The sequence below is a fragment of the Pezoporus flaviventris genome, unplaced genomic scaffold, assembly GCF_033815535.1.
Source record: "Pezoporus flaviventris isolate CSIRO_AGI_PZ_B2104156 unplaced genomic scaffold, CSIRO_AGI_Pfla_v1 ptg000040l, whole genome shotgun sequence".
Lineage (NCBI taxonomy): Eukaryota > Metazoa > Chordata > Aves > Psittaciformes > Psittacidae > Pezoporus > Pezoporus flaviventris.
This window is the reverse complement of record NW_026892588.1, coordinates 8,748,963-8,761,593: the sequence shown is the minus strand read 5'-3', so window position 1 is coordinate 8,761,593 and position 12,631 is coordinate 8,748,963. Positions and strand designations below refer to the sequence as shown.

Here is a 12,631-nt window from a genome sequence, read left to right as displayed (position 1 = left end):
ATCATTATTATTGGTGGCAGCAGTAGTGATTTGTGTTATACCTTAGTTACTAAACTGTTCTTATCTCAACCCATGGGAGTTGCATTCTTTTCGATTCCCCTCTCCGTCCATCTGGGAATAGGGGGAGGGCAAGAAGGGGGGGAGTGAGTGAACGAGTTGTGTGGCTGGTTTTAAACCACGACAGTTCTTTAAAGATCAAAGACTCAAAAAGGTGCTCCTACTTAAAAGTAGAGATATAGAGCCTTGGTTTGAGAAGACATACTCTCAGAGTTATTGTATATCTTATAATGTCAGAACAATCATCATCGCTAATATATCTCTTCGAGATATATGTAAAATAATAATAATAATAAAATCAAAACAAAATCCCCACCAAAAATCCACAATCCCCAAACAAAGCAAACAACCCGAACCAAAACAACAACCAAATCACACACACATAACAAAAAAACCCAAGAAAAACAAATGACAACAAACCAAAATCAAGGTAGCCCGCCAAACCATCCTTTGGAAGAGGCTGATTAAAAAGACAAATCTGACTTTTTGCTTTCATGTCTCCAGCAAATACATGCACGTCTGCATGTGCATATGTCTTTCCTGTATAGTCCACAGCATTTTTTCCAATAGCCCATAGTATAAATGCCAAAAAGCACCGAAACTGAACAATGTAGAGACTGAGTTTCTGTGCAGACTTCTATAGTACTGTACAGTTCTTAGGAAACTGCATTGCTAGATTCAAGTACTTGGCAATGCTTCCTACGTAATTAGTGTTTATTCTTTGCATTCCTTGCAAATACAGTTATTTTCTAAGAGATAAATATATGACCCAGCTTGGAAAATCCCATCTGTAAACATGCTGTAGAATTCATGAATGGAAATGTGGCCGAGAAATCACATGAGCCTCGTTCAAGGTGTAATCCACAATCCACAACACCTTTATTCAAAAGACAGCAACACCTAATCATATAGGCAAATAAGGAACGACTTTGTAATCAAAGAATCTGTATATTAATATTTTACATTAAAAATTATGAGCTAGAATCTTTTGTACTTTATGGAGGAGAATTCATTGGTTATGACTGAATAAAAAGTATTTTCTAATTCAACTAAGATAACAATCTTTTGTAAAGAAAACCCTTTTACCTCTGACTTTTGTAATTTAGAACAAAATGACATTTAATTTACCTCTATCAAGCAGTTTCTTACCTCAGGTCCTGGAGGACCCAATGGCCCCTGGGATCCAGGATCTCCAATTTTCCCCTTGAAAAAATCCAAACAGTTGGAATTTTGGTGATAATTATTTTTTTCAACAACAGATTGTTATGAAAATTTTAAAAACATCTATCAGAAAGAAAGCCAGCAAGTGTTGAGACGACTTTTCCACTTAAGAGGAGGTCACAACTTAGCTTTAGACAAATAAATTGGGAGCTTTGGGATGGTCCAAGCAGTCATATAAAACTGCCTTTAAATATACAGCTGTTTTCAGAATAAAATTACATATTATTAAGTCCAGAAAGCAACTGTTACAGGTATCGGTTTACATACCCACCTACATGGTTTAAGTATCCAATCATGGCCAAAGAAATGGCAGGTTTGGGATTAAGAATAGCAAAATTAGAACCTGTCCAGGTTATAGTGACTCCATTATATATAAATACTGACAAGCCAAAAAACTGACCAAAATAATTCTCTAAATTATCTGCTTTTCCAGTTTGCTGCTGCCATAACTGAGTGCTCCTTGAGCAAAATTAAAGCCTGACCTGGCAAATATGTTTAAAATTTTAAATGTAAATGATTTTCTTGTAAATGCATTCTGCAAAGTTAAACATTATATTACTTGCAGGACTGAGGTCTCATATTTTAATTTAACACAGGTCAAGAAGTTGGGCACATTCAGTTTGCACTTAAAATCCACAACTGTTAAAGAAGAGGCTAATCCACATGCTTATCTTCAAATGAAAATGCTTATTTAAAGGCAAAAGGGCTGAGTTTTTCCACCTAAACCTAAGCAAAATTGTGTGAGTTTTTTTGCAGGATTAGTGTTGGTATTATAAATTCTCTGGGACAAAAAGTATTTTTTAAATTGAGTTTAAGTGTCTATGACATTCATGAAGTCTTAGTAGGTTTATCAGATAGTGGCTTGACTGTGCATAAGAAAATTGAGACTGGAGTGATTAATTTCTTAACAGCATTAAACATTGGCTGCTTCTAATTATACACCAAAAAGAGGCAGGTAGCTGTGGCAGCGTCTAGAGGGATTACATGCCGTGTGGGTATAAGATACAAAGAAGTATCAAATATAACAACAAAATATAGTCATATATCGAGAACAAAAATTGATGTGCAAACTTACTGGGGGTCCTGCCTTTCCTCTGATCCCTGGGGGTCCTGGTAAACCAAGAGCACCCTGAAAATAGAAAGCTATTAAAGACACATGAAAATGTATTGCTACATTATTTTGGAAATAAAAGATTGCTACACCTTGCCACCTGAAACAGACTTTGAAATAATTATGTGGGATAAGAAATGCTTTCTAACATTCAACTCCCATCAAAAGAGTTCTCACAGGATGTGCTATTTCAGTGACTTCTGATGTACTAGCCAAAGATGAAAAAAGATATTTATACGAGTTTCATGATATGAAGGAGCATGCCAGACCACATGCTGCTGCTAACCACAGCTGGTCCAGGTGAGCTGCAGAAGGGAAAAATATCTTTTACAACAGTTTGTTAGCAGGTTTCAGAACATACCATAATTCTTTTCTTGTTTGATGCATCTCTGAGCACAGGGATAAGCTGCCTGAATTCTGCCCATACCCTTTACTTGTCTTTGTTCACTGCCTTCCATAGCCAAGTTTTAATTAGCAAAACATTTCTTAAGAGATATTAATTCAGTGGTATCCAGTAACTTTTACTAGTGCATTCTGCTTTTATGCAACTCACCTGTTGCATTTTAAGAGACTCAGAAGCCTGACAAAGGTGCTGAAATTGGACAATTTTATAAAACAATGCAATTATAAATTACCTTGTCTCCTGGGTACCCCTGGTCTCCTGGCTCTCCTGAAAGGCCATGTTCACCCTAAATAACATATTATTTTATACATACACATGTATGCGGCTTAAAATGTGGTAGTTATCAGAACTAGAGAATGAGAAAGACTAATTCAATGTTTACTATTTAAAAGTAATGCATATCTTTGGATAACAATGCAAGATGTTCCATTGAAGCACCCCCTCCAGGAAACCCTATAGACACAGCACTGGGTATTGTTATGCCCAGTAGTAAGTGCTCTGTCCAGAAGTAAGTTTGACTAAAGTACCAGATCATGAGACTGAAGTAGTTTCAAAAAACAATAATTAGATGAGAAATCTAAAGGAAAAGGGAAGACTTTGTCAAATACATTATTTTGCTCAAGATTTAATGAAAGTAGTCTGAAAGAATTATACTTCTCTAGGATAATGGAAATATTTAAATCACCTTATCACCTTTCATTCCAGGCTGTCCCACACTCCCTGGGAGACCCTATTAAAAGGAAGAAAACAAAAATCCAATGCTTGTCCATAATTTAGAAAGCAGAATAGCCATCAGGCTCTGCGATTGTTTAGCACCATACCATGGGCCCTGGAATTCCTGATGGTCCACTTGGTCCTGCTGGCCCAATGCCTCCCTATGAGACAGCAAAAAAAGTGACGACATTAAACATTTGATGAAATGGAGTAACTTGAAGACTGGTAACAAAATGTGACACTTTCTGCACCTCAGACAGAAACCAAAATCATGTGCAGGCTAATTTCTCCGGGAAAAAAGTAGCTATATTATAAGCATTCTATCTTTACAGTCCCCAACTATATCAGCAGAAACACAAGAAACCAAACTTCCTTCTTTTCCTGTAGATTATGTATTCAAGAGAAAATAGCAGTGCATTAGGCAATTCAGAATAAGGAAAGCTTTCTTTTGTACTGCAGCTGCACATTCAGTAGCTATTCCCTCTATCCTCAGGGTTACATGACATCGCTAACTCTGGAAGCATCAAATTATCTGGCTTAAAGGAATTATTCTACCATGAGTAGTGCCATAAAAAGTGACTTTTACTGGGATTTCAGTAACTTCTACAAGTTAAAAAAAAATATCCAGTGTGCAACCTAAGTTCTAATAGGCACACTAAATTTTTCTGTTCTTGTATGTCTTCAAAGCCTTTCTCACATTGCTCCTTTCTGGAATTTATATGAACAGAATGGAAAAAGAAACACGAACCAGAAATTGAGAAAATTAAGAACCTTATAAAAACAACACAGCAACAGCAATAATATTAATGGAAGATCACAGAATGGTTAGGGTTGGAAAGGACCTTAGGATCATCTAGTTCCAAACCCCTGCCATGGGCAGGGATGCCTCACACTAGACCATGTCACCCAAAGATGATGAGCTAAACATAAAAAAATATTTAGCAATAGTTAAAACTATATTACAGAGAGAAAAATCTATCTACTTGCTGCCTATTTACCTCAGGGGAAAAAAGAGGAAAAAAAAAAAAAGCGCTATACCTCTATGGCTATGCAAGCATTTAGCAGCAAATATGAATACAGAAACCTTTTGCTTCTTGCTGAGAGCGACATGAAAAAGACAAGATGGAGACCTACTGATTTCCAGTTCAGCACACATTCCTTATTCTCTATAGGCTCTTTCAGCATGGTTAGCAAAAATATTCTTCTGCAGCCATCATAAGGCTCACTGAAGAAAAGGGAAGACTGATGACTTAGCATCTCAATGGTGCTTGGTAAAGCTCCCGAGAAACTTGCAACCCTACATTGCTTTAGCTTCCCATGACTGCTTAAATTATATATTCAGTCACTTTAGCTGATGCCAAGATAAATTGTTTACATTGCTGTCTCTTAATTGTGCTATATATTCTAGTTCTTAGTGTTTCTATATTAATGATACTGTATGCTGAAATGCATACTTATGGTAAAATTAGCATTGACTGAACAGAGGGATGCTGAACTGTGAAATACCGCTTACAAAAGCGGTGGGAAGAAGTTCCAAAACTGCTTTACAAAATTCAGGTTGATGAAACTACTGTCACAGTCTCTAGGGATATCAGCTACCAAATTAACAGCAAAGAACTGGAACTACACAAAAATAAAACTAAAAAAATCATCTCAGTGATAAGAAAAGGGTTGAATTAATAAATCTGACAGATTTTTAAATCGTCCTGCCTACAACAGCCTTGCTATATGCTAGCACATGCTTATCAGGCTGGTTAAAACTTGCTGACAGATAGAAAAGAAAAACTTATTTCAGCTACATAAAACGTACCTTTTCCATCATTTCTATGTGACAGGTGAAACTAAAACCAAATTGCTTTTACCTGTCAAAAACATAAGATACCAGAAAAGGAAAACCAATGCTTCTTAGAAATAGGGGGGTTTGGGTTTTGATTAATAAAAAAAAAAATAAAATAAAAAAAAAAAAAGCTAGCTCTGGTAACTGTAGTTGTAAATTTTCCTAAAGTCTTCATCTGATTAAAACTCAGGGCCTCGCAAGTCTTAAGAGATTTACTGCTCACCCAGCCAAAACCCTGAACTTGGCAGCAGCTTTCTATATTGCAAAAAGTTGTAGAAGGAAGGAATTCTTGGCCTCAGCTTGCTGATGCTCCTCACTTTGCCGTTGTTCTCATGAACAAACACGGAAATATAATTAGCTCCTGACACTGCATACAGCTGGGCTGGACAAGCTACTTGAATTAATGCTTTTGGTTTCTGCCAGAGTAATATATTTAATCGCATATTCAATATTGTATTTTGTAATAGCATAATGTGTTATAATTGACTAAGTATTTTAGAACAAACATTGAGGCCTCTAGTTCTTTGCTCAGTTTTGGAAGACTGCTAACATCTAAATAAGGGCCATGTGAAAACGGAGGACAGGCTGCAAAAACCCATTTGGAGAGCAGGGATGGTCAAAGAACAGGGCTGCACCACACACGCTGTACTTGGGGATTTTGGGGTCACCTGAAATACCCTGAAAGTCTTAGTGAAATTCTGCTATAATTTAAAGAACACAATGGTCTCCTGTAAAGAAACTCTGAAACATTAGCAAGCTCTTCCAATTATCTTACTGACTGGGAAAGTGGGAATCCGAGTAACTAATACGATGTAATACAGAGTCACAGAGGAATGTATGATAGTAAATTTTACTGATGATGCCTATACACTGTATTAGTTTCCACAAAAGACTCATGAACTAGATACTGAAGTCCTCCTTAGCCATGTTCTGATCTTATTTCAAAATCCCAGCTAGATTTGGCTATGCTTTGGAACCTCCCAAAGGGTATTCAGGAACATGGAGGAAATGTTGCTGGACCTTTTTTCTCAAATGCAAAATCTTACTGTACCAGAAAGGTCTTATCTGCCACAGAGAGTTAACTGCCCCATATAAGCAATGGTAATGTGTCTTGGCTAAATTAAAGAAGATAAGTTTAAAACCACCCTAATATATCTGTAAAGATATATTAAGCTGTCAGAAGGATGTACAACGATACTATCTTTATGGAGCCACATTTCTACATCATAAGAATTTTTTCATACCTATTTTTGTTCATGCATTTGTCACCCCAAGCACTAAATTAGATTAAGACCAGAAGCTCATTTGCAAAATTATTTCTGCGTCCAAAAAGGTAACTGGTTTTCAGCATATATACATGCACCTCAGCTACAAACACACAAATTTTGGGATCAAAGGAGCTCTCCTCTCCATAAAAAACCCCCACTTCCTTGCAGTCAAAAGGAGCTGTGGCAGATGATGTAAAGTTGCCAACAGGTCTGGGGGTCAAACTCCAATTTCAACAAAAGGTGTGAATATCAGCACATTTCCTGTCAAAGTCTGCTTCAAATTGTCACACTGCGAAACTAAAAACTATAGACAGGAAGAATCAGCTTAGTACTTGCACAAAACATCAGTTTCTATGTTTCGCTTTTTTGTCTTTACTTTAGATACAAATTATGTAGAGCACATTGGCACATAATTTTTTTTACACAGCTGGAACTGTGCAAGAGTCTCACATATAAACAGGAGATGGACTTCACAGGCAAAACATTTACTAATTTCATGTTGGTCAAAATCTAAATGTGCCATCAAATTTTTCTTTGAAGAAGTAGATCTCATTATGGTTATATTTCGATATATAGAAGTGGCAAAGGCTTTGGTGACTGAAAACGATTTTTATATTTCACAAGGAATTACTGACGTTCAATCTCTCTGTGTTAGTGACTGCAACTCAGCAACACAGCTATTCGAGCTTTGACCCTGCAGGGGCTAAACTGTTAAGTTTTAGTCAAAATAATCAGTAACAGAATCTCTTTAGAAGCGATAGGAGACTTTTTTAAAAACCTCAGATATATTTGTACAATTATTAAAGTCATTGAGATGAAATTCCAAAAATGGCCACGTACAAAAGAAAAGCAAGCTATACTCCAAGGCAAATTCTCAAAAGTGCAACATCTACTCTCCTGAGTGGTTCAACTGGCTGACATATATCATCTGACAAGAACACAATGAGTCATGTTTGAGTGCTGAAGTCTGGAAGCCATAGAGGTTCCTTGACCAAGCTTGTGTGCCTTCACTATAGCAATGCCATAACAATCTCAAACAAGCAGCAAGGGGCAACTTATAGGAATAATTTTTGTTATGAATGCATCATTAAAAAGATTAATAATGGAACTCAGTTGTTCCACTTCGAAGGAAAAGTCAGATGACCATCAGTGTAAGCTAACAAACTTACTAAAATGTTTCAGATCTCCAGATATCAAAAAACCCACCACTGGAGACAGTCCTGGCTTTCTTAGTTCAAGTGTAAACATGCTATGGTCTCCCACATGTTATGAACTACGAACACAGCTGGGTAGCAAGCCTTAATAGAGCCAACATCAAGAATCAAATCCAGGTCTTCTATCAGTAAACACATGATTTACTTAAAATACGGGAGTAAGAATAGATGTTGTGATAGTATCAGTCTTTCCCATCTCATGTAGGACTCATTCCTGACACAGAGTTTCTCTGGTGTATTTATACAACTACAGCTTGCAACTACATAATAAGCATCACATTCTAAAAACATCTATTAAAAAACCTGAATATGATACTGTATACAAGATAACATAACCCTGTTCAGGAATTGATTCTGCTTAGAATTTAGCAGCCATATACAGGAATGAATAAGGGCTGTGTTAAAATGCCTGAGTACAGCACTTTTTCAAAAAGTAATACTGGCTTTGGGGTTATAAAATGGCAAACTTGGTTACTGCAAATAAAAAACCCTGATGCGCCAGATCAGAAATAAGTACACAAATCCAAACCAAGTTCAGAAATACTCCATACCAACAATATTACAGCAGCTTTGTAGAGTGGTTCAAATTAAATTCATTAAAACAAAATCTGTTATAATCTCCAGATTTTTATATTTGTTTTTAATATTTCACAAACATACAAGACAAATATTCTAATGAAGCCACATCAAAGGAAGTAATAAAGCGTACTCACTCTTAGTCCTGGAAATCCAGGAGGACCAACACCACCAACAATTCCCTTCAAATAAAAGGAATTTTAGATTATCTGAATTTTAGCATTTAAAACAATTCTCAGTGGTAAGATAAACAAAGTGACCTACAAGGAAAGTCAGCTGGAATTTCTACACAGAGGTCCTGAAAAATGACAGCTTATCACTGTACAGGGGAACACGCTTATTAAAATCCCTGATTGTGGAATCAAATCTCAAGATATTTGCATCATAAAATCATTCCTGCATTACCAAGGAATATGAGATTTTCTTTTACAATGACATTTAAAATGGAAAGAAGAAAAAAAAAGGTTCTTTTTTGGGTGGTGGGAATTAAAAAAAAACAAAACAACCAAGCAAAACACCACAAGAATTTATTAAGATTCCTTTGAAAGATAAATAGGAAACCAGGTCAGGTCACAGAAAAACCTTTGCAAATTAAAGGCTACATTCTCTTTATGGAAAAGTATTTCCTGATACAAACTACAGTGTTTGTACTTTATGTAGAAGTAACAAATTCAACAGTACTCTATTACTGCCTCTGCTGCACTCAAGTTTAATTCAGGTAAAACACTCTGGAAAACAGTTGCCAAGTCTATCTGCCCAGTGTGAAAGGGCTATTGCAGACCTCCAGGTCAGCATGCTTTGCCCAGGCTGTCCCAAAACCTGGGACCTAATACTCAATGGATACAATACAGAGGGTTCACTGCAGCACATCAGCACCCATAGTGAAGGGAATTTTTAGGCAAATAAATCTGAGCCTATTCTGAAGCTGTTCAACAGGGAGGGCATGGCTACTGAGCATGGCATGGAGGACACCTTTGTACTCTCCTTCCTCCTCTAGTGCCTAAGCACCTTCTTCAACCTGCTCCAAACTAACCACAGAGGAAAGCTGAATGCTCTATCAACATTCTCCAAGGCAGACTGACATCCTCAGAGAACCAAGAGGGTGATGTGGAAATGAAGGATGGCATTGCTTAGTTAAGCAGAAGAAATTAGGCATGAAGACAAATGTCATTAGTGTCAAGTCAGCACATGGGAAGAAATGTCTTCCCTTCGAGTTCCTGCCACCACAGGCCTCCCAGGCAGCCCCTGCTCTCCACTGCCAGCTCAGGAACAGGCTCTGTAAATATCCCATTAGCATTGCAGTCCCCTGCAGCTGCAGCTCTGGCCCCTTGCCTGAACAAGCCTTGCAGGGCGAGTTCTTGGGGAGGCAGGAGAAGGGTTGCTGCCTGTCAGAGAAGGCAGTAAGATCAGCAGCTGTCTTGGCAGATTAGAAGGAACTTGTTTGTAAGTGGTTGCATTAAAACAGGCTTCTATGTGAAGCACAAGTCTGTAATTTCAGATCCAGGCTTTTTGAGTTTGTTTCTATTAAAGTACTGGTTTTCTGTGGATCTTGCGGAAAGACAATGTCTGCTTTATCAGGAATGGAGGGAGACTTGGAAGTACCAGGAGGGGAAAGAAGAACTAGCCTTTTTTTTGTCATTTGCAAAGCAGCTGGTGACACAATGTCTCAGAGGGCTTTCAAGATGAAAAACACCATACTGACATCACCCGAGAGTCCCACAAGGGGAACTTCGCCTCAGGGACCAAAAATGCAAAGTAGGTATTTTCCTATGTTCCAAAATGCTGACACCGAATGTCGATAGTCAACCAGCAAGCTCTTGATGTAAGCTCTTCTAAAGTAAAATGGGTGTCAGGAAAGGACAGGCCTTCAGAAACAAGACCATTTCTGCCTAGTTGCTGCCTCTGTTCTGTATCAGAACATCCTTTAAACAAAAACTGATAGCAGTTTCCAAAGGAGTATCCAACAACAAAAGCAGATGCAAAACAGCCGCTCTTTTGTCCAGCACTTACTGCTGTTCCCTTGCCTGTCCTGAAGCCCTTTCACTGATTTCTCATATCAAAGGAAACCTGAGTGTGGAGTCTGTAGCCCGTAGTCCAAGTCCCTACAAATACAGTAAGGCAGCAAAGCTCCTTTGAGGGCAGCCAGTGAAGTGACATGGACTGTGTCACAGTTTGAATACTGTACCACGAGAGCACTTTAGCCCGCACATGCTGCCAAGGACAAAGCTGTTATCATACTGATTATAATGCACTAAATGACATACTAGTGTTATTCAGTAACAGTTCAAAGGATGAAATCAATTATCAAATGCACAAGCAACAAGTGTATGAAAGCTACGTTTCTGGTGTGCACACAGATTCCCATTTTGTTACGGTGGTCTTAGAATAAAGGTTTAAATAAACAAGGCAAAGGTATAGCCCATGCAAGAATTTCTGAAGACAAAACATTCATCAGTAATGCAATGAGTGCAGCACAACATCCAATTCTCAAGGCAGTTAGCACATGCAGCAGTGGAAACTGTGTTCTCTCAGCAACTTTCTGGCTATTTTCTCTCTTTTTTATACCACTACTTACTTCAGTTCTACCCTAGCAATTTCCATGGAAAAGTAACAGTCCAAAATTTTTCTGTGGACTTCAAGACACTACTTTAGAGGCAAAAGTCACCTTTCCATTTGAGAGTGTTACAAATTTTACCATGCTAATCAACACATAATCTGATACTTACAGGATTCCCATCGAGACCAGGGGGGCCTCTATTTCCAAAGTCACCTGGAAAACCCTAAAGCAGACGAGAGAAAGATTGTTCTTTATTATCCAAGACATGAAGGGTGGTTTGAACACAAATTCCAACAGGTATTAGAAATTAGGACATCAGCAAGTGGATTCAGAGTGTGAGACTGAGGAAAGTGAGCAGCAGCTGCACAGCTCAGATGAACAGTAGCGTTTGTCTCCTAAAATCATAACCAAAAAAAGATAACTATACATAATGTAAGCATAAGACAAAATCAGATGACTGAAGTGCTTTAGAAGCAATATTGAACAAGTATTACTTGAATTTTTTGCTTGGAGTCTCTTTTTCTATTCAGTATTTTTACTTCCATTTTTTCGGTTACCCACAACATTCACTAAAACATCTGTCTTTTGTTGTCTCCTTACTCTTTCCCAAATATTAATGGTTGCAGTCTCAGTGTAACACATGTTTATTAGAAATCAACTTTTTCATCTTTCTCACACAACACTGTCCCTAGCAATGTGAATATTTGTCTTACGCTGCACCTAGAGACTTAAACAACCACTTTACTGGCTCCAACTTTTCTTGCTTCCTCTTAGGTTTGTTTTTCTTCTTTCTGATGTTGTCCATTGTCAAGGCACAAGTTGCCTGGGAAAAGTGATTTAGGTTTTGCAGGATTTTTGTTTGGCTTTTAGAAAAAAAAAAATTCTAATTTAAAATTAATCTTTATTGTTTAAGATTTCTATCAGTGTACTATTGCCAGGCAGATCTCACTATTTCCCTAGAAGAACCACATGAAGCTAATACCAAACTCATGCAATATGTTGGAACAACTTTATAGGGTCTTAGTTCCCATCACCATGCATGATACTGTGGATTAATCTGAGACATGCTTAACGCTCCCTGTACCCTCTGTTGGGTTGCTTTTGATTGAAGGGTTTTTTTCTGTATTTTCCTGCAAATACAGGAAAGCAAAAGATAGGAAGGTCTCTCACCACAATTCAATTTTTGTTCAGGATTTGATCACGGAAGTCACAAAGAAGACTCTATAGCCACAATTGTAAGATATGACAGTACAGGTCTTTATATTTCTACTGCCTTATTTAGAAAGTAGAGTTTCATAGGTTAATGCTAATAAAGTAGATTTAATTGGTTCTTAATCTGTGCTCCCCTGGGCAAATTTCTGCACAACCCTGAAAATGTACTGTAAAATTTCACACATGCAGAATGTATATTCGACAGTGCCTATGTTGTTTAAAGCTACCAGCTGATGAAGACGGCAAAAATTGACTTGCTACCCTTTCTTTAATAGCACACTATTTTGGTTGTACTGCCTGCCATTGGTAGACATTGAAAGAGACAGAATAGCTGTAGCACACAAGAAGCTCTTAAAAAACAAACCAAACCCACAAAAACAACACACAAATGAGGCATCAGAAGTGAAATGGAGAATGCAATGGGACAGTTTTACCAGGCACCTAATTATATAAGCAGTTCA

The 12,631-nt window shown here is 37.6% G+C and overlaps 1 protein-coding gene across 1 annotated transcript in view; it reads right to left on the bottom strand.

The window, feature by feature from the left end:
* The window catches only part of COL24A1 (collagen type XXIV alpha 1 chain), a 158,541-nt gene that overhangs the window by 78,715 nt on the left and 67,195 nt on the right, over nucleotides 1-12,631 (bottom strand). The window contains exons 15-21 of the mRNA XM_061465185.1: nucleotides 11,128-11,181; nucleotides 8,539-8,583; nucleotides 3,614-3,667; nucleotides 3,478-3,522; nucleotides 3,025-3,078; nucleotides 2,354-2,407; nucleotides 1,207-1,260 (exon numbers count right to left, since the gene is read on the bottom strand). Coding sequence (XP_061321169.1) covers nucleotides 1,207-1,260; nucleotides 2,354-2,407; nucleotides 3,025-3,078; nucleotides 3,478-3,522; nucleotides 3,614-3,667; nucleotides 8,539-8,583; nucleotides 11,128-11,181 — 360 coding nt within the window. The remainder of the gene's footprint in view (nucleotides 1-1,206; nucleotides 1,261-2,353; nucleotides 2,408-3,024; nucleotides 3,079-3,477; nucleotides 3,523-3,613; nucleotides 3,668-8,538; nucleotides 8,584-11,127; nucleotides 11,182-12,631) is intronic.